Source organism: Mixophyes fleayi, chromosome 1 (genome assembly GCF_038048845.1).
Source record: "Mixophyes fleayi isolate aMixFle1 chromosome 1, aMixFle1.hap1, whole genome shotgun sequence".
NCBI lineage: Eukaryota > Metazoa > Chordata > Amphibia > Anura > Limnodynastidae > Mixophyes > Mixophyes fleayi.
In genome coordinates this window covers 228,353,892-228,376,704 of record NC_134402.1, presented here as the reverse complement: position 1 = coordinate 228,376,704, position 22,813 = coordinate 228,353,892, and the positions used below count along the sequence as shown (strand labels likewise).

The following is a 22,813-nucleotide window of genomic DNA, read 5'->3' as shown; positions in this document are numbered from 1 at the left end:
GTAGGTTGACAATGTACCTTTAAATACTGTAACGAGGTCCCTTGTATTACAGTATGTATCAACCATGTTTGCCTATTACGTACAGTGGAAGATGTAGTTCTAATATTGTCACAATAATGGCAAAAATAGTACAATTATTATTAATGATTTATACTATCTGTTACATTAGATAGGGTACACAGGAACCAATCTTTGCTGCTGACAATGGAGACTCTGTTTAGATTTAGATATTGTGCTTCTGTTTCACTCTATAAGGGGCAGATTCAATTCCCCACAGTGTTCTTTAGAACAACACGGGTTGCGCACTATTACCGTTACTACGGTAATAGATGCGCATTATTACCGTTAGTACAGTAATTTCCATGCTGATGTTTTCCGCAAGCAAAAATTTGCGTTAAGATTACCGTGCTAATGCTAAAAATGTGCGCCTTGCGTTGTTCTAAAGGACAACGCAGGGAATTGAATCTGCTAAGAAATGTAGTGAAGTTTTAAGATTTTTGTGATTTATCTTGTTTTTGTGTGCAATTAATTATCTTTAATCTTTGTTTCAGGATTGTTGTGGGAAGATTTAAACTTTAAAAATGGTGATAGATTTATTTTGTGCAATATACAAGTGTAAAAAAATTATAACATATACATGTCTAAAACACTTAACACTAAGGTTACATACATATTTGTACATATACATACACAGCAAAAATATGCCACAGCTCTATAGGAAGTATCCATCCACTTGCTGATTAATTTGTATCAATATAGAGTTCTTTTCCATCTGAGTTGGTGTAATATGCATTTCAAGGAAAATCCTCTTCATTCACTGAAACCAACACTCTTCTTTGCCAGAGTAACAGTGTGATACACTTCTTTGTTTGGGTACAGTGACAAGCCCCATTGTCAGTTTCATAGCTTTCTACAAACCTGTCCACTAAGAAAGTTATATTTGTTCTTGTAGTCGTGTTTTTGCTGCTCACAAGGAACTGGATTGCTTACTTGTGACATTCTATAGCTTAGTAGTCTTAAATTTCTGGATAGAAAAAAACCCAAATTGGATGTCTGGACTTTGATTCATATAGAAATGAGTTCGAAACCACAGTTGTCCTGCTCTAGATTCATAGGAGCCTCACAACACTGTGCTGTGGGGGACCTGCTCCATGCACTATATAATATCTTGAACATCCGGTTTATTATTTTAAAGCATGTAATAAACTTTTACATAGCCTATTAGATGAGCTGTGATGCTGATAGTCTACAGAATAATATAAGCCTTGCGGACCTGTACACAAATACTTTCTGATGAGTGATGGCTTTGCTTTGCTTGATGTCAGTTTCGATGTTCCCTGTAACATTCAGAAGCATTAATGCTCTAAAAATAAAATGGAGTTTCATGGGAACACTTGTTTAAGTACATAGTATACTTATTTTCCGGAATGCTTTGATATGTGTTAAATCGCTTCTTATGCTCTTTTAATGCTTTAACTAGCATTGTTGATTGACTCAATCTGTGGCTTCCAACTTACCTCCATTCCCAGTTTCACAAGTTTGGTCCAGATTACAAAAACTTAAATAAATAAATGCTAGAGCTAATTGTTAGCTATTCTGAAAATGTACGTTTTGTAAATCTTTGCTTGCTAGGTAATGGAATGGTACTAGGAAAAGCTATGTTGCATAATAATTGATTGGTAATGTCATGTAAGCTTTTGGAGAATTTTAATTACATCACATGTTCTTGATTTAGAGATCTGGGGGTAAATGTATGAAGCTGAGTGTTTCCAGCAGGTTTGAAAAGTGGAGATGTTGCATATAGCATTCAATCAGATTCTAGTTATCATTTATTAAGTGCATTCTACAAAATGAAAGATAGAATCTTGTTGCTATAGGTTACATCTCCATTTTTCAAACCTGCCGGAAACTCTTAGCTTGATACATTTACCCCCGAACATCCAAATTATAACATATATTGATTGAATTCTCATGATTCCATACATGTGTAAATACTGGTAGGATATATTGTCCATTCTCTATTTTTAGTTTGCTAGGGACTTTAATGATATTGGTAAGAAATAACCTCTTGTCTGGCTACAGCATCAACAATAATCTTTACTGAATATATTTGTTAAATGTCTCATTACTGACTGGGCACACTTGAAATGCTGGTTAGAGGGCTTCTAACACTCCATGCCCGTGAAAGGCGCACACTGCTTGCTCGCCTGAGTGAACTTTCATTTGATGAGCCAGAAGTCACCTCTGTGCCTTGCTGGCAACATGCAGGTAGTCTCACTCCTGCCAAAATGCAGGCACAGCAAAGGAAATCCAGCATTGCCTTCCGTACTTCAGAGCTCCGGAGAGAGTAAATCAGTGGGTTAAAGGCTGAATTCAAGACAGCTACAGCCAGCACCCATTCCAGTCCGAGTGGAGACTGGCAGGAAGGGGGAGAGCATGGGGAATCCAACAAAAGGTAGATAAAAAGTGGGCTCCAGCAGAGGACAAAAGAGCCCAGGATGATGAGAACTGTTTGAAGTAAGTGGAAGGAGCGCCGACTCTGGCTTGTGACTGCCACACGCCTGGCACTAGAACATACTAAGAAATAAATAGTGCAATAAAAGCCAATTATACCAACCAGGGTGATAGACAACAGTACAAGATTAAAGAAGATGTAATCCCTAGAGTAGAGAGGAAGAAGGCTGGAGCAACTTTCAATATGGCATAGACAGTTCCATCCAAGCAAAGGCAAGAACCCAACAGCCCCAGCCAATACCCAGCATAAAATAATTAGACCTTGCACACGTATCACTTTTATAGAGCCGCTCTCTGTAACTGGGGCCACCATGGTAGTGTAACGCTCCACTGCCGTTACCAGCAGGCTAAAAGTGGAGGCAGCTAGAGTGGTAAACAGAAGACCTTCTCTTAGAAACCATAGTTCTGGGCTCAGGAGGAACGTGGTAGGACCCGATAGACAAATGTTAAGCAGGTATGAAATGCCCGACAGTAGATCACTAAATGCGATGTTTGCTAAACAGCAATGGACCCAGCGTCTCACACGCACATACCTAAAACACAAACAGATTAATGATATGTTAGTATTATTGCTTCAATAACCTCTGGCAAAGATGTATCAATTGTATTAAAATAAACTATGTTAGTAAACGTCAGGTTACATTTTCACCTATCAGATTGCACTGCAAATACTAAAACAAAACAGTTACCTTTATACAGACAGCTGTTTTACCCTTTATAGGGCTCAACAGTGTTTTCTTGCAGAACATGTGACCAGCTATAGACATCCTCAATGATAAAGTAAAAAAGGAATAGGAAATGAAGGGTGACCCTAGCAACTGTATGCAAGTAAACATCTACATTTCAGGTGCTGTTATGGCTCATGTTACATTTGCATGACAAACCTTTAAGTTATTGCTTAACAAACTTGGGTTTTTGAACCAGTAAAGCTGCCTGTAGGCGGGTTTCTGTCTCGGCCATTTCCCATGTCATGCCTACAAAACCCATATGGTTAATTATAAAGGGCTGTATTTATTAAATGTTTCACTATTGTAAATTTGAATGCTTTTAGTAGAAATATTCCTAGAAATGCAATTTTCTGTATAAACTGCGTCTGGTAGGTGAACATTTTGTCCCAATAAAAGTGTTATCCAAAACCAAGATTTACCACCTAGAAGGGGAGGAGGGAACATCAATTTTGAAGCATAAGTAGTTGTTCCAAATTAGCTAAGGCTCCGACAATTCAGCGTTCCCGTTGTGTGGCTGGATCACTTCCAGACCACATGGGGCCTATTTTATAGACGGAAATGACTGCATGCACAACATCTTCTCAACTCATTTAAATACATCCCCAAACCCGATTCATTTTGTATTAATCATATAATTTTGGCCCACATGTAAGGCTATATATTGCTATTGTGTGACCAGCTTTAGTGCACCGTTAACTAACTATTTCTGTGCTAGCAAAAATAAGTTTATTCAATAGTCCAGGGTTTCCCAAACCCAGTCCTCAGGGCTCCCCAACAGTACAGGTTTTCCATATCTCCTTGCTGGAGCACAGGTGTATTCATTACTGACTGACACATTGTAACAGATCCACAGGTGGTCCTAATTATGTCACATGTGATCCAGAAAACCTGCACTGTTAGGGAGCCCTGAGGACTGGGTTTGGGAAACCCTGCAATAGTCTATAAACATTTGGCTACAGCAAATTGTTCTTCCCTCCTTTATTAGTATGTTATTTAAATGGCTTCACACCTGAGAAGTGCCACCAGCACACAGAAGTTCTCCAGAATGATAAACAGACTGATGAAGATGAAGACAACTTTGAGAGGAGTGATGCTGTTGCTGGATCGACCACTTAAACGCCCAGTTAGGTTGTAATGTAGCAGAATAATGTTAATATTTTTATTAGCCAACAACTCCAGGCACAGGCTGCTTGACAGGTTCATGGTGACAAGCTCAGATCACAGTCCTGAAAATAAAATAATTGATTTAATCTGTGCAAAGCATATCCATGGGTGCAACTTTTTACAGTACAAATCAACCTGTGATTTTGACAAAGCTACTTGGGCTTTTGAATGATTTACAATTTAAACAGTGAGCAGATTAATGAACTATGCATATTAGGAACAAGAAAAGTGCAAAATCACAGCACAAATTCTGTTTTGTGACATGCACCTGCTTTTATGCAATTGCATCAGGTTTTATGGGGAAACAAATGGATACGCAGGCACGGATGGCAATGCCTGTGAGTTGGATAGATTGGAGGTGTTCCTTGCGGAGTACGTATTAGGTGATTAAATGCACCTTCTTTTGCACTATCATGTAAAAACAAGATTTTTTTTAATTACAGCAGAAATAACACTTTTTGAAAATCACTGAATCATACAGAGGAATCATAGGAAACAGCAATTATATAAGAAGTGGGATGGTGTAAAGATAGTCTCATGGCATTGACTTAATAATAATTAATGTTAACTTTTAATTTAACCCCTCATGTGGCTGTTAGATACTGGTAACATGACCAAATTTGCAAAGGAAAACTTAATTATGTTACTTCCACAAATATGGACAGTATGCCGATTATAATGTGTTGTTAGATGTTCCCCAGAATCATAAATAATTGGGAGCATTTTCAGATGTACATTTTCACTTATATGAGATGAGGTTTTAGCCAACCAATGGCAATGACATTAAATGTTCATATTTAGAAGCAGAGAGGTAGATTAAAATCACAATTTAGTCCTACTCTTACACTAACCTTATTTAAATGTTAAATGTCATGAAGTCAGGAGAAAATAGCCCAACACAAATAGCAAAAGACACATGTGACCTAATATCTAAAAGGCTGCTTATTGCCTTAAAAGCCAGTAACAAAGGATAGTATTTTAGTTATTCTTCTTCAAACGTACACTGATGTGAACTAACAATGTGTAATAACTTATTTCGAGCGTTTCCCATGGTGAGTGCTGCCCCTACTCAGAACGGTGGGCACACCACAAATCAAAGCACAATTAGAACAAAATCCAAGAAGAATAGGCGCTCGCACTCTAGTCACAAAAACAATTGTTTCATAGAATTAGTTATTACCAAAATGTTTATATGAATGGAGTACAAATGGCAATATATTAAAGAGATTATCAATGTATTCTTCTAGAATTTATTGCCATTTGTACTACTATGTTATACTACATTGTTATAGACATCTTGGTAGTAACTCGTTTTTGTTGAAATTATTTATTTTGTGATTAGTACGAGAGCACCTATTCTTGTTGGATTGTGTTCTAATTGTGACATGTAGGATACTGCACTGCCTGATATTTATTTTTGGAGTCTCTGAAGTATATTAACATGCAGTAGTTTGTTTACTTGCTCTTTTACCCTTTGCAGGGGTTCCCAGATTTAAGCTTGTGCTTATTAAGTGACTCCACCCCAGGCTAGTACACTGCTCCCTCCCTTGTGACCCTCTCCCATTACACGGTGAGCGGTCCCCTGAAACTTACTTGTAAGCTGCATGAGAGCTTTCTCTGTGTCTCCAAACTTCATGCAGAAGTTGAATCTATACTACATTGAACTACACTACCACTAAAACTAAAATACAAGTTCCCTTATTTAAAAGAGCCAATGAAGCACACACACACATACACAAACACATTTGCTGTGCTGAGTGCAAGCTGCTGTTCTCTATTAGGCATGTTCTGTAAAAGTTCTGTAGTCCCTTTTAGCTCCAACATTTTCACATCTGATAAGGTGCTTACATTTGACATATTTATGTGAATGTAATTCACAACTCAAGTGAAATTATATACTTACAAGTTAACCCGTGCATGAAACTCATGCATTCTAGTCAAATCAAGCTACTTAAGGTGTTAAAAAGGTTCTTGTCATGCATTTGGGGCTAGGCCAGGCCTCCTCAGGGGAAGAGCGTTACTTCCCGATGCAAGCGCCCTTTTTTAACGTGGTTTTGTTCCTATGTCACCACCTCATCATTTTTCTCCATCACCTCATCCTTCATCTTTATCGCCACATCTATCCAGATGTCTATCCAGACACAGGGATCTCTTAGCGGTCCTGAGTATCACACTCCTCTCGCTCTGTCACCCCCGGCAACCACCAACCACTCCCAACTGTCACCCCCGGCAACCACCAACCACACCAAATTGTCACCCCCGGCAACCACCAACCACTCCCAACTGTCACCCCCGGCAACCACCAACCACTCCTAACTGTCACTTCTCCTTCAAGAAATATATATATATTTTTTTAAAATCTTTATAAACACTTTTAACAATTAACAAATTAAATTAAAAAATTAAAAACATCTTAGTATACCAAATTTCAGCACTTTCTGAGTTTTTTTCCCCACACACACTAAGGGGCATATTCAATTAGCTTTTGGATTCGCGGCAACGCGCCGGAACAGCCGCGAAACGTAATACATGGTACCGCAATAACGTGGATTTTTGTTCGCAGCCCATAGGGTTGCGAACGAAAATCCGCGTTAATGCGGTACCGTAATACCCGCAAGAACGCGCACTTTTCGCGGTAACGCGCGTTACCGCGAATCCAAAAGCTAATTGAATATGCCCCTAAGAATTTAGTAGGTCAGTGTATAACTCCGCCCAGCAGGTGGCGCTGCAGCTTGGTTGTTTTTTTTACACACACACACACACACACACACACACACACACACACACACACAGACTAACACACTCCACTAGGCTTTTATATTATAGATAATTACAGAGCAAATAGGGTTTTCAGATTTTCTAGATTGTGAACAAGGCTACTTTCATGTAACAATGCAGCTCTTCTGAATATGGGATACATTTATTTTACACTAATATTATACTAAAGAGTCAGGGAAAACTTTAATTAAGGGATTATTTACTTTTGTTAACATGCACGATTTTTTGACAGACTGCGATCTTTGACATTGTAAACAAAATATTTACACAGAGACACTTCCAAAAACAAGAATTATGTTTCTTACTGTTCCTAGCTGAATCTTAGTGAATGTTTTGATATTTGTTCTTATCAGAAAATGTTAATTCTTGGTGACTGGTGTTCTTAAATTTTTCTTGATTGTATTAGGAACATTGAAAAACAATTTTGATGTTGTATTTTGTTTTAAAGAAGAAGACTCTGTTTGTTTTATTTGGGATATTTTTGCAAATATAGAAACCTGTGATGTCCTGTAATTCTCTGACTACCTTGATGAACCATAACAGATTTGTACACATAGTGCAGTGGTCCAAAATCTCTGCTTGGTACAGTACTATGATAAGACTGCAAAACTATCTGATGCCACAAGTCACTATTAACGGAAGTGGCCCTAGGGCTGCAACTGGCAGACCCTAGGGCCACATGCAACCTGCCGGTCCTTCACAGCTTCTAACACCTTATGTCTAATCAGTCCTTTTATCTGCTTTATGCTTCATTGGCATTTGCTCTTATTCTCTGCTTCATGCCCTGATGAACATCACTGGCAGCTCAGGCTTTTAGTAGTAGCTGAAGCAGTGGGTGAATCTCAGGGGATCATCAAACAGAAACTAAGAATGAACTAATCTTATTCTTCCCCGGTACAGCTAATTTCCCACACAATGTAGGGAAGTCATGCAGCACACAGGAGGGGGGCGTGCAGTCTGTTCTCCCTCCTTTCTTAGCCGTAAAAGCAGCGGGAGCTCTACTTCATTTAAAGCAAGGTAAGGAATTGTCCGTGTATTGCCTAGGTTTTGTCCATTTCTGTGTCCACTTGCATATGAAAACAAACATTCTCTGTCATTGGGCACATCAAAAACACCAAATGCAACAGATTGACTGATGGAAACCTCTCTGTGTTGTGCTTTTTCCAGCCTTTAACCTATCTTCCAAAATGCTGATGGAAAACAGAAGACCCACAGAATTGTCATATTTGTTTGTTATGGTTTCTAACACTTGTATATCTTACATTAAATTGCATGCTGATATATTATTACAGATTGGTGTCTCTTTGTTTGAATAAATGTTGTGTTTGAAGTTATTACTGAGATTACGGGTAATGTCTGGCCCTTTTGGAGGTTAGTGGCAGCATATACACCCCTTGAAGTGTATCAGGTTGCCTATAACTGGTATATTCAGTAGAAAAGTTCTTAATGACATAATTGAATCTTTTTTCTGGCAAACAAATTACAACTATAGTAACTACAGTATATAGTCCTTGGTAGGTATGCACAAATCTCTGTACAAGGGCACACAATCAGGACAGACGTCACTAGCTGAACTTGAGAGGTCTTTGTAGGTGCCGATGTTTAGGGAGCACCTAAAACACTAAATGAGACGTAGGGAGTATGGCACTTGGGTATGATGTCACAGGCCAGTCCTGTGCTAGCAATTATAGGAGCAGAAGAATACACATTTTCCCCCTGCTCCACACTATGGAAGAAATGGGGTACGGTGCCACACACAAAAGTCGTTGTGTCTACACAGTGGCCTGTCTCCATCCTTTCTCTACAGGTAATCATGTACAAAAATAGAAAAAAAAAAAAAAATTGCCCTGTATATAGCGTAGATTTATCAAAGAATGAAAGCCCTACTGACAAGAAAAAATTGGTATATTCTTCTAATCGCACAATACCTAAGCGATTGCTGGGGTGGGATTGGGTAGATATAACTTCTGTATTTTATAATATATATATATATATATATATATATATATATATATATGTACATATACATACACACACACACACACACACACACACACACACACACACACTTATGTGTTTACTTTGTTGTAACGGTTGAACTAGAGTTATGTTAGCTTCCAGTTCAATGTATGCCCTGGGCCTCTGTGCATGCTCAGAAGTCAGAGTATGGACTCCAGAGTGATAAGAGTTACTGCTCAGCTGCCACAGCCGATAAAATAACGTTACATTACGGTGATATATAACTTAGCGTGGCAATAAAAATAAACTAATAAAAAATTACACTAAAATTACACTACACATTATATTACACTCTTCAAGATGAGCTCACAGTTAAAATAATGTACAGCAACCCAAGATAAAAAGTTTTATATGAACAACAGGGTGTCACAGTGTTCCTACAGTTATACAACTAACATGTTATGCTGTGCAGCAAAGCACTCAATGCTGTACAGGTACACAAAAAAAAAGTTTTCTGTTTTGTGGTTTAGGCGTTGTCCTTTTTCACAGACGGTGGTGTGGAGAGAGACACAGGAAGGGTGGAGTGTGTGAAGTGTTACAGAGCATGGCAAATCAATACTTCCCAGCAATGAAGTGGTTGATAATGTATTATTATTATTACTACTCACTAGAGTGTTTTATATATAAATAAAAGATAATAATATTTACAATTTTATGCAGTGCATAGTGCAATTTACTTGTGCATACTATTTTATTGAATACTGTATATAGAAATTTTGAAACACATTTTACAATCTAATTCATGGTGTCAAGATCACATACAGACATGGGGCTATATTTACTAAACTGCGGGTTTGAAAAAGAGGAGATGTTGCTTATAGCAACCAATCAGATTGTAGGTGTCATTTATTTAGTGCACTCTACAAAATGACAGCTAGAATCTGATTGGTTGCTATAGGCAACATCTCCACTTTTTCAAACCCGCAGTTTAGTAAATATACCCCATGGTGTTCAACAACTAGTGTCAGACTGGGTTGTACAGGGCCCAACATGATTTACCAATATGCAAATAAACCATTTCTGTTCAGCAGAATAGATCTCTTTAAACTGTCATTTACATGCAGCCCTTTGAGTTAATGCTTTAGCCCATTGGTTCCCAAACTTTTGCAGTTCGCTGCACCCTTAGAGACTCCAAATTTTTTCAAGGCACCCATCCAAAATAATTACTGAGCAGTCCTGTTTTAGAAGCAGTTGGGTCAAAAAATTGTAATAAGTATTTAGGTCACGACAGAAATACTTATTTAGTTGTATGCAAAAATGCCCCTCTGCATCCAGACACTCTGCCCCCTCTGCAACCAGGCACACTGCCCCCTCTGCAACCAGGCACACTGCCCTCTCACGTTGCCCCCTCTGCCCTCTGTCACGCTGTCCCCCTCCTCTGCCCTCTGTCCCCCTCCTCTGCCCTCTGTCACGCTGTCCCCCTCCTCTGCCCTCTGTCACGCTGTCCCCCTCCTCTGCCCTCTGTCACCCTCCTCTGCCCTCTGTCCCCCTCCTCTGCCCCCTGTCACGCTGTCCCCCTCCTCTGCCCTCTGTCACCCTCCTCTGCCCTCTGTCCCTCTCCTCTGCCCTCTGTCACGCTGTCCCCCTCCTCTGCTCTCTGTCATGCTGTCATCCTCCTCTGCTCTCTGCCCCCCTCCTCTGCCCTCTGTCATGCTGTCCTCCTCCTCTGCCCTCTGTCACACTGTCCCTCTGCTCTCTGTCACGCTGTCCCTCTGCCCTCTGTCACGCTGTCCCCCTCCTCTGCCCTCTGTCCCCCTCCTCTGCCCTCTGTCATGCTGTCCTCCTCCTCTGCCCTCTGCCCCCCTCCTCTGCCCTCTGTCACGCTGTCCTTCTGCTCTCTGTCACGCTGTCCCTCTGCTCTCTGTCACGCTGTCCCCCTCCTCTGTCACGCTGTCCCTCTGCTCTCTGTCACGCTGTCCCCCTCCTCTGCCACGATCCCTCTCACTCTGCCCCGCGCCAGGCAGAGAATACTCTGCTATGTGTAATAACATAGTGGAGTGAATAGTAATGGTGTAAGTGGGCATATTAAATGAAGGGTGCCTATTAATGCATTCATAATAATGTAATTAGCGCAGAGGAATATCTGCAGTAAAATAGTCCTGATTGCAGTGAGACATCATCTAAAACTAAGTTTTATTAGTTATCAGATCAGGAGGAGACATTTTATGTATTGTGTAATAATAGAGATATCGTTAATGATTTTAAAAAATGTCATGAGCCTGGATGGGAAAAAAAAATCCCAAATGATATATATAATGTGCAGTAAAAATATTGTTGGGGAAACGGGCAAACTTGATTTAAGTAGTGAAATTGGAGAAATAAGGATCTGAGAAGGAAGTTCCACATTCTGCAGAACCTATTGATGAAAAAATTACATTTATAGAAAGAAAACAGAAACTTACCAATCTGCACGGCGCCGGGACCCAGCAGCCTCCTCTCTCCCGCAGCAGCTTGTCACTGACATCGATATTCAGTGACAGCTGCGGGAGAGAGGAAGCTGCTGGGTCCCGGGCGCCGCGTGGATTGGTAAGTTTCTGTCTTCTTTCTTTTTTCTATGGCTGGCCCGCGGCCAGGGCCGGATTAACAATAGGGCTAACTGGGCTACAGCCCAGGGGCCTATGGCATCCAGGGGGCCCTTGAAAGTGCTCAGCAGCAGTATTGATCGGTCGGGGGCGGGGGCGCTTTCACTGCGGTCCTTCCCTGGCGAGCTGTAGTCTCCTTACTGAGGAAATCTCGTGAGTCTCACTCTCACGAGATTTCCTCAGTAAAGAGCGTACAGCGCGCCAGGGAAGGAGGTAAGTGCCGGGGGGGGCAGGCAGCTCGGATCACGGGGGGGGGGGGCCCTCACGGGGGAATGGAGGCCCCCTTAGCCCAGGGGCATCCATTCCCTTAATCCAGCCCTGCCCGCGGCAGTGACAGCGCCGCGGCACCCCTGGGAGCCGCGGCGCACAGTTTGGGAACCGCCGCTTTAGCCAATGGATTTTATGAACATAACACAGACTTTTGCTGAGACAAAATTTCCACCTTTCCCATTTCTGTGAAATAATATTTTTCACAAAACTCTATGCTCCTGACCAGGAGTGGTTATTTGTATATTGTTAATATGTAATAGTTAAAAAAAACCTCCATACATCACAAATTCTTGAATGGAAAAGCAGGACAAACTAGACCAAGCCCAAACCACATCCATTTCATGCCCCGCCCCCTTTCCCGTGGCCATGCCCTTTTTCGGGGATGACCTGATAAAATTAGACTTGAAGAGATATGCTTAACAGTTCTCATTGTTTCAGTCAAGCTGACCCACACTCTTTTTCCATGAAACTTTCACTACTATCTTTCTCCAATACAACAATAACATCATCCACTAACTTTTCACCATGTGCTTCTTCCAGCATCACTGTCTTAGGAGTGCGGTGGAAACATTTGACAAGAGGACAGAGTGGTGAGCTGGAGATTTGATTAAAGGACAGGTTGAATAGATGCCACCTTACTGCAAAATACAGTACATGTATTTTTGAAAAGCTTCAAAACTCAAATCTTAGCTTTTGCATTGACCTGCTTCCTACATTGTTATTTACATCAAAAATCCCCAAAAGGAAGATTGGGTTCCTAGATGCTTCTGTAAATTTGGAGACATGACTGGATAGTTCTGTACTTGGCCTTTGTCATTCAGGGGCATCACATTATGTACTGTTGGGAACAGTGGTCTAATTGGGGGTGTATATTCATATATATGTATATTCATTATAAAACTACGTTCCATTCACTTACATTCCCATTACATTATTCATATTGCCACTTCTAAATTTCCATAGGACCAATTCTGAATTTCCACTTCGACCACTGAATGGAGTGTATAAAATAGTTATAATGACCTCCTAAGGCTACACACACAGTGGCATGTATAAGATGTATTTGTATCATAAGTTAAGCACAAGTAAAAAATAATAATCACAGTGCCAAATGAAACTGTACCATATTTGCATTTATTATGTGCGTTTAACAGATGTAGTAGTGCAGTGAGTTATATGGGCTCCCTGCAGCGATATGCCGTAAAAATTTAAATAAAGGGCTGGACATCACCGGAACACATTCATGTCATATGAAACGTTCTAAAGAGGTTTACTATTGCTTCTCCTTTGAAAGCACATTATTCCCATTTGACTGACGTTCCGAGACCGCACCACGTGGGAGGGGTATGAACAACAGAAATGTACATACACAGGCCCAGAAAGAAGTCGCTGAGGAACTATCGGCACTTGGTCGAAGAATCGGTGGTGATTTCATACACCTTGCAGGATCGGAAGGCAATTGGAACAAGACTATGGGCTAGATTTACTAAGCTGCGGGTTTGAAAAAGTGGGGATGTTGCCTATAGCAACCAATCAGATTCTAGCTTTCATTTATTTAGTGCACTCTACAAAATGACAGCTAGAATCTGATTGGTTGCTATAGGCAACATCCCCACTTTTTCAAACCCGCAGCTTAGTAAATCTAGCCCTATTAGGTTTACTGACCAACCAAATGAACAGACAATCTGTGCTTTGGACCGACTATCGGTCATCATGTAAGTGTATACACTGCTGCAGTATCGGACCGAACAGTCAAATACCCCAGTTTACGGGTATTTGGCCCGATATCAGCTGAAAAACCCGTAGTGTGTACCCAGCCTAAGAGTGCACTGTAAGTGAACTGAGATAAGGATAAAAAGCTTTTCCATAACCATTTGGCTTGAACAAGATAACAACTTGCTGTTTTGTCACAGACACAGTTTACACTCAATTATAAATGCATCAAAACACATATACAGTACATATACATTTCTGCAATATTTAGAGCTCTCTCTTTAATACATTTGTATAAGTTTGTTTAGGAACAGTTTAAGCAGTATTCCTGTCAACTCAATCCTATAAAAGTGTAGATATTAAAGCTAGTGCATATAGTATATTTTACTATCTGGACTCTCCCAAGTACAGGAACCTGCCAAGCTGACCCTTTTGCACTCTGTGATACTACTGTTTCTGCTTTCCCACTTAGTGGACTATTTTTCAAGCCTTAAACCATGCGGAAATGGTTTTTACCGCATGATTTAGGCATTTTAAAGTATATTGTCGGAGATATCTCCTGCAATAGGCAAAGCACCGCACTATCCAGCAGTCCCCATAATACTCAATAGGGACTGTGGTCTGGGCAGATACGTCAAGCTCCGAAAATCTAGCCATCCAATCCTATGGGTAATGCATTGCAGGAGAAGGATCTTCGGATCCCTCTCAGGCAGCGTTCGTGCTCTCCTCTGCATTGAATAACAAGACTGGCAAAGGCGCTGGGGTCAGAACATAGAGTTGTAAGTAAAATGGAGTCATCGCCAGGACAGCCTTTTATCAGATGCGTTGTCCTGACCTGACTTTAATGGTAATTGCTGCGATGACTGATGATACTTAATAGAGCAAAATGTCATCCATGCTAAATAGGACCCTTCTATTTAATTCCCAATAACTAGGGCAGAATTAGTCAATTAATGTTAACAGGATTTTGCTTTTTTTTCTAGCGATGTTTCATATCATCAGGTAGAGTTGGGTTTTTTGTATCCCATGAATGCGCCACAAAGCTGCCCTCCAGGTAAAACTGTACCTAATGCAGAGAGTGGAAAAGAGAGGCAGATTCAATCAAGCACAAGGCTCCTCCGCAGTATGTTCCTGGTTAAAACTTTCATTCATTTTTGCTCACACTTCATATCATAATTGCCGGTACAGGGTGCACTATCACCTTGAACGAGGATCCTATGGGACTTTGCCCTTAATTAAACCTGCAGTGTGTCTTATCTCAGGGCAACAACAATAAATAACTCTAACACGACATTAAAACATGGCTGAAAAGAACAGAAAGAAGCAAGCAAGAAAAATAAATGGCACATATCATAAATACAATACTTGCAAAGTTCTCACAAAAAGTCCACCATGAGAAAATCATAAAACTACAATGGTCAATACTGTACTGGTACACAAAATTATATTTTTATATAAACATATATACTCTAAAGAGTTAAAATATAAATGTAAGTTTTTATCATTCAAACTACATCGCTGAAAAATCTCTACAAAATAACAACATTATTTGAATATCTGAAATAGAGATGAGTGAAAGAGCAGTGATATTTCATGCGGAACGTTTTGCGTTAGAACAGGTCTGTTCGTAATTTTCAAGTTCCGCTTTTGCTTTGTTATTTCACGGAATGCCATTCCGGACTGTGTCAAATTTTATAGTTTATGGATGGAGCTGGGACAATGACAGTCAATTCATTCTGCAGTGTTTTGTGGTTGGGGTAGGAGTGGGATCACTGACGGACAAATACCGCAGATGAAAAGGCCAAACTTTAGCATGTTTTGCAGGACAGTATTAAAAAATCTCACTCATCTCTAATTTCAGATGGAAAGAAAAAAGCCACATAAAAGCTGTGCTGTGTACATGAATAACATATTTGTCTAGTTTTACATACGTGAATGATATGGCCGAAATGGAAATGGGGCAGAAAGATGTTTACATGTAAGGTAAAATCAGTTGCTTGAGGACAGGTGTCACTGGTAGTATGTATGTATTAGTTCTTCAGGGTGACCTTTATAACTGGTTGTTTGGATTTCGGTGCTTGCAGCAGATGTCACAGCAGGAAGGTTGTATTGGTCGATGGGTTGGGAATCATGGCAAGGACTCATTGCTTGAGGTGTCCTAGACACAGATCATTCAGATTGCTGCTTGTGGTGCACTCCAACCTGTATAAAATAATAGCTGTTAAATTAAAAAAAATAACAACAAGGATTGAAGAAGAAAAATAAATCGATTTTTCTGTAACAAGTTCAGGGACCAACTATATCATGCTGTACTTGCTATTTTATATACCTTATTATATGGCTAAAGTGTTAGATTCTGTGGAAATATTTACTATCATGGCATAATACAGCTACATAATTGTCCTTTTAACTCTGTAGCTGTTCTCATGTATTATAGCTTGTGGTAACATTCCTTGTATGATTGTTGCTTTGCACCATCCACTACAAACATTGGAGATGCTGCTGAGTTTGGTGTTCGAATGTTTGCTTAGCGTATAATATGCAAATTTGCAGGGCCAGATCAACCAATGTGCTGGAGCCATGGATGCTTCAGGGGGGCACTGCGTGGACGGAATTACATTCGCCCCCCCCATTTTATTTAAAATATTGATGGTGGGGACTGGCTGGCAGCATTGGGTCCGCCCCTGGTCTGAAGGGGTGGCCCTGACATTCACTATTGCAAAGAGACAACCTGGCATCAAATCTGACTGCTGTCCGCTGCCTGCCAGTGCTGCTGCGGTTCCAAGTCTGGTCTTGTGAGATTATCACATCTTGTGATATCAGACTAAAGACTGTCTGCAGTGGCACGGACAGGCAGCTGACAGCAGTCGGGTTTGCTACCAGGCTAGTGGCGGATCCAGGAAGGGGCGATCGGGGTGATCGCCCCCCCTAGCAGGGGCTTGCTGCCGACAGCTGCACACTGTGCATGTCCGTTCGGCAGTGACAGTGTGCTGCCCGGCTGCTCTGATTGTGTTTTAAACACAATCAGAGCAGCGGGGCAGCACACTGTCACTGCCGAACTGACCTGCACATACTGTGCAGCCGCCAGCAGCCTTAGAAATCAGAAAGGGGGCGGGGCCTAAATCACCCCCCCTTAAGATCGCCCCGGGTAGAATAATTGTCTAGATCCGCCCCTGTACCAGGCTGCCTGTCCTGCCCCCGATCAACCTGGAGAAGCAGAAAACCATAGAGAGGAAGAGAGAAGAGCAGGGCCTAAAAAACAAGAGGAAGGTAAGTGACAGGTGCTGGGTAACATTAATGGGCAGTGATGGAAGGTGATGAAAAGGCAGAAGGGGCTATATAAATGGCAGAAGGGGTTGTGTAAATGGCAAAATTGAGCTGTTTGAACATAATCATTCTGGGTTTGTTAACATTTTGCATGTTTTCAAACAGAACCCTGAATTTCTAGAAGCCAACTAGACGACAACAACACTGTAAGAACAAGCAAAAGAGAACAACAGGTAGTCAAAGCTGTAAGTAAGAAGTAAGATAATTTGAATGCTGGAGAATACTTCTGAATATTCTTATTCAGGAGTATTCCCATATGCCTGAATATTCTTTAATGAGCTCCAAATATATGACTTATATGCAGGGCCGCCATCAGGGGGGTACAGGGGGTACCCTTGTACCGGGCCCGGGCTCATCAGGGGGCCCGATGGCACACTCTTACCAGGGGGCCCGCTATCTTCAGCCTGGCTGTCACTGTGACAGCCAGACTGAAGACAGCGGCGAAGACGCCAGGGCTGAAGGACTGTACCTTCAGCCTTAACTTCCGCAATGGAACGCATGCGTTCCACCAACACCAAGTTCCAAATGCCGAACTTCCTATTGGTGGAACGCATATGCGTTCCACTAATACTAATATATATATAAATATATATATGTATATAATCACTGTTTACACACACACACACACACACACACACACACATATATACATATATATATATATATATATATATATATATATATATATATATATGTGTGTAAAAAGTGATTGTATATATATATACTATATATAATATATATTTTATGTAAAAAAAAAATGATTATATGTGTGTGTAAATATATATATATATATATATATATATATATATATATTAGGGCCCCCTTAACTTACGCTCCAATCGCCTAAGTCTGACCCCCTTCATGGAAGAGAGGACCAGGGAGGGAGCCGGATCGTGACCGCAAAAGGTTTTTATGGGGGGGTTTCTACAGGATTTTTTTTTTCATTGCCTAGGGCCCCTTTTCCCCCTGGGCCCCCAGGCACCTGCCCTTCGTGCCCAGTGGGAAAGATGGTCCTGGTTAATGGGGGGGGGCCATTGGGCGGGGTCATGGGGGGGGCATCGGGGTTGGGGGCCCCATGATTTCTGATGCGGCTCTGCTTATATGATATGCTGAACGTGAACATATAGCTCTCTATGTGCATTAATTGGTTGTTGTGCATGTGCATTATGATATTTTGTTTGTTGCTGAATACAAATGTAAACATTCATGGAGGGGCGCTACTGGTGTACTAGCCTAGGGCGGCTGGAACCTTTAATTAGTACCTGCAAATTTGTACTGCGCATGTGTAGCAACATTTTTAACACTGCTTACACTTGTGACTCCTTACTCATAAAAAGGTTGAACAGGAAAGGAAAGGTTTGGGGAAGCATAACTAGTGTGCAGTGAAGTTATATCTGGGCACAGCCTAACAGGAGCTGTATATATTGCGGCTGTGAAGGGCTGGTGCAAGATCTGTGATGATGATCACCGTCTTAGTGTACAAAAAAAAGGTTCTAAATAAATGAATAAATAAATAAAATGGTGCCATTCCCCAACGCCATAACCAGCGCTAATAACCAAGGCTGGTAGCACAAAATCAGGGGGGGATGAACAGCATGGGATTCCCAAAAAACCCACAACCAGCACTAGGCTATGGCAAGCGGGCTTGTGACATGATGACAGGGAAACATGCAGCCTGTGACCCCCCTGTCATGATGTCACTCAGCCCTAGCCTGCTCAGCACAGGTGAATTCCCTTCAGGAATTGGGCCTGCAAAAGAAAAATGTGCTCACCTCTAGAGGAAAACAGCCCAGTGTTGAAAACATAAGGGATCCTCTAAGCACCAATTGTGTAACATACATTTGTAAAAGATAGCAATTAGCATTTTTTGTTGGTGCACAAATGGTGCCCAGCTAACCCTATATATATATTAGCTATGCTTGCGCTTGTAGTTCTATACAAATGGCAGCGATTTGTAAAACTACAAGTGCTAGCATGCCCTTTGATTGGTCAGAGCGTGGGAAAGCCATTCTGTATTGGTTAATAGTGGTTACAGAGCACCTGGGGTTAACCACTATGAACCACAAAGCTACAATATAATTCACTGATATATTCAACGTATGTTGGTAGAAGTCGTCGAAAGATGGCTACCAATGAACTATGGGATCTATTTATCAAACAAAGAAAAGCCCTATCTTTGGATAAAATGAGTGTTTTCACTGGATGTAGGGTTTTAGTTTTGTTTTCTATCAAGGGGTTATCACCAGCGATTGCACTATTGTCATTGGAAGTAACCCTGGCTGTCTACAAGATTTGCTGTGTCTCACCAGTCATAGCTTCTCCATGCTTAGCATGGGGTGGGCTATATACAAGGATCACGGATGCACATATAATCTTTCTTCTGCTATCTCTATCTCAGGCATTCTGCATACAATCAGAGCACAAATGTATTCAATTCTACGCAAGTCCCTAAGTATCTCTTTATTAATCCTATTTATCCATATTTTCAGTATACATCACAAGCGTGTGTCCACTATGCAAAGCAATCCTGGATGTCTACTGTATAATTTAGTCTCATGTCTTACAAAGTTGCCATGTTCACTATTAAATGAGCCCCATGTATCCACTATATCAGGGTTTCCCCATACCCAGTCTTTAGGGTTCCCTAACAGTGCAGGTTTTCCATATCTCCTTGCTGGAGCACAGGTGTATTCATTACTGACTGACACTTTGTAACAGATCTACGGTTGGTCCTAATTATGTCACATGTGAACCGGAAAACCTGCACTGTTAGGGAGCCCTGAGGACTGGATTTGGGAAACCCTGCACTATATAATGCTGCCTCATGTCTGCCCATTACACAAAATAGCAATGTGTCCACTATATAAGGCAGGCCCATGTATCTACTGTGCAATGCAGTTTATTGTCTGTCCACTATGAAGTGCAGATGATTGTGTTCACTGTTGCAACCACATGTCCTCTATACAATGCAGCCAGATGCCAAGCACTTTACATATCACTCTAAGCCTGCCTTCCTTAATTGACCATTTCCTGAAACCTTATATCCTTCAAAGTCTTTGCCATTTTACCGCTTTGTCCTCATTGCCATCCCTGATCATACTCAGAAAATGTAATGACTAATATATAATAACAAGGAGTTAAAAATGATCAGCATATCATCCCTGGGGAAGACCTAGATTTTTCCGAGGGGAGGGGGCATTTAGTGCCTAGCCCCCTTTTTCTTTTCTAGCAGGTGCGGGCTGCAGAGACCAGGCAGTGGATGTCGTCCGTCCTCTCTAATTGTGTTTAAAACACAATCAGAGTGGCCGGGCAGAATTCTCTGTCTGCCTCTCAGCGGATGGGGATATGTATATAGTGTGCGGCTGCTTAATATAGCCACATGTTAAGCATACAATACAGCCTTATATCTGTCCATTAAACAATGCAGTACAATGTCTTCTCTTATTTTTTTGCACCCCTGTTAATACCCAACCTTGTTTTATTACTGCGTTTGTACCCAATTATAAAGCGCTACGGGAAATGCTGGCACTATATAAATAAATGTTTATAATAATAGTAATGTCTGATCACAATAGAGTGCAGTTCCATCTGTCTATTATGCAATACCTCCCCAAATGTCCACTAATAGTGAAACCTCATCTATCCACTATGAAGTATATTCCCATATATCCATATAAGACACTAATGTGCCCACTATACATCCCAGCACCAAGCTTATTGATCATTATGCATAGCAGCCCCATATCTATCCACTATAAGCTTTAGTCTCATATATTCACTACATGTCAGCCTGATGCCTGTCCACATACAATGCAAACCCATGTGTGCTCAGTTTACCTTGCCACTGTATTCAGCAATATTATATCAACTACTTTATTTGTCCCCATGAGATGAGGATAGAAGCCGCATAGTCCCATTTCTGTCAACTATACAGTACAGTTCCATGTATCCGCTATATCAGTGTTTCCCAAACCCAGTCCTCAGGGACCCCTAAGAGTGCAGGTTTTCCAGGTCACAAGTGAAATGTGTCAGTCGGTAATGAATACACCTGTGCTAATGCAAGGAGATATGAAGAACCTGCACTGTTAGGAGTCCTGAGGACCAGGATAAAGAAACACTGCTTTACAGCATCATGCATTCATTATGCTATGCAGCACAATCTTTTCAGCTATTCAGTACAGCATTACACCATGCCACATCAGACTGAGCAAAATGGCTAGTTATATTAATTGCAGGTGGTTGCTCCTATGAGAGCAATCACAGACACAAAGTTTTTGCTGCCTGTAGCAATTTAATAACAAGACTCTACTTATCTATCTATTTATCTATCTATCTATCTATCTATCTATCCCCCCTCTCTCTCACTCTCATAATATATATATATACACATATACATATATATATATATATATATATATATATATATATATATATATATATATATATATATATATATATATATATGTGTGTGTGTGTGTGTGTATATATATATATACATATATATACACACACACATACATATACACTATATAATACAATTTATCCGTGGCTCACCTGACAGCTGATGGTCACTGCATGCATGCACAAGGGTGATGACTGGAGAAGTGACAGCTAGGTGACTGACAGCTAGTTTTGAAAGGAAATATTTGTAACCTCTGTCACCACAGGTTTCAGGATGAACCCCACCCAGGGGAGAGGCAGGGGTACTGATAACTGCTAAAACTGTCAATACTACAGTGTGCTGCTTTGAACATTAAAGGGATCTGTATTTTTGGTGTGCTATTATTATACTAAATACGTTGTGATTTTAGGTATTTTGTCTTTATTGCAAACATATGTACAGATGTATATTGTTTGATTGTTTGTGTTCTTTATTTTACTGAGGTGGTTTTTTGAGTAATCTATTCTGCATGTGATCATACTCATACTCTACTTTTATAGAGACTTCTTTACCAATATCACACAAGCATGATAGGTTAATTGAGGATCTCAGGGGCATAACAGAATAATGGGCCCTGGCGGGGGGTGGCCAGACATAGCTAGACGCCACTCACCTCCTAAGGACTGCACCCACTTCAAAACTATAGTCATGACCTTGCACATCATTCAATTAATTGGAATATGAGATAATTAACAATGTGGAAAACTGCTGAGGCAAAATGCAAAATCCTCTTTATTGGCACTGTATACCTTCGGATGTGCCGGAAGGGAAAGTTCTCCTCAAAGGGGCATGGGTTTTTAGTACAAAGTGACCTGTACTATGAAGTTAAGTTGGATGTACCATGGTCAATAAGTGCCCTTAGGTCTGCAGCCCAGGAAAAAATTGTATATTGTTATTAAAAAGAGATAAAAGGAGTCTTCCTCGCTTTGTTGTTCCACTCTGTGAAAACACTTGATTTTTGTACCAGCTCTGAGCTGGTGGAGATCAAGCCTCAATCTCTACTTATAATCTGATGCATTTTGCAACTTCCAGTTGCAACTTGGCAAAGAATCATATTTTTGGGACATGTAGTAACCAGAGTCCTTATCTACCCTCACATACAGTCTTTATGTACCGTTACTCTCATAACTAATTAAAGCCATAAATGAGGCCAAACCTGTAAGTTTTTTTGTCCGAAAAAAAAGAAACTTTTTTTTCATCAAAGATTCAGGAGTAAATTTATCAAGCAGCGGGTTTGAAAAAGTGAAGATGTTGCCTATAGCAACCGATTAGATTCT

General features: G+C 40.7%; 1 protein-coding gene across 1 annotated transcript; it reads right to left on the bottom strand.

Annotated features, from left to right (window-relative positions):
- Positions 1–567: 567 nt before the first annotated feature.
- Positions 568–21,719, bottom strand: S1PR4 (sphingosine-1-phosphate receptor 4). Its single transcript, XM_075206518.1, has 4 exons — positions 21,650–21,719; positions 15,700–15,970; positions 4,252–4,468; positions 568–3,047 (listed from the first exon to the last, which is right to left on the bottom strand). The coding sequence occupies exons 3-4, from the start codon at positions 4,443–4,445 to the stop codon at positions 2,126–2,128; spliced, it is 1,116 nt and encodes a 371-aa protein (XP_075062619.1). The 5' UTR covers positions 4,446–4,468; positions 15,700–15,970; positions 21,650–21,719; the 3' UTR covers positions 568–2,125.
- Between the last annotated feature and the right edge of the window lie 1,094 nt (positions 21,720–22,813).

What these genes read in the sequence shown, in the direction of transcription:
- S1PR4 (XM_075206518.1), bottom strand. Translation starts at nt 4,445, where the DNA reads ATGAACCTGTCAAGCAGCCTGTGCCTGGAGTTGTTGGCTAATAAAAAT. An exon ending in GTGCTGGTGGCACTTCTCAG is followed by an intron (nt 3,048 to 4,251) that starts GTGTGAAGCCAT and finishes TTTGTGTTTTAG; the next exon opens with GTATGTGCGTGTGAGACGCT.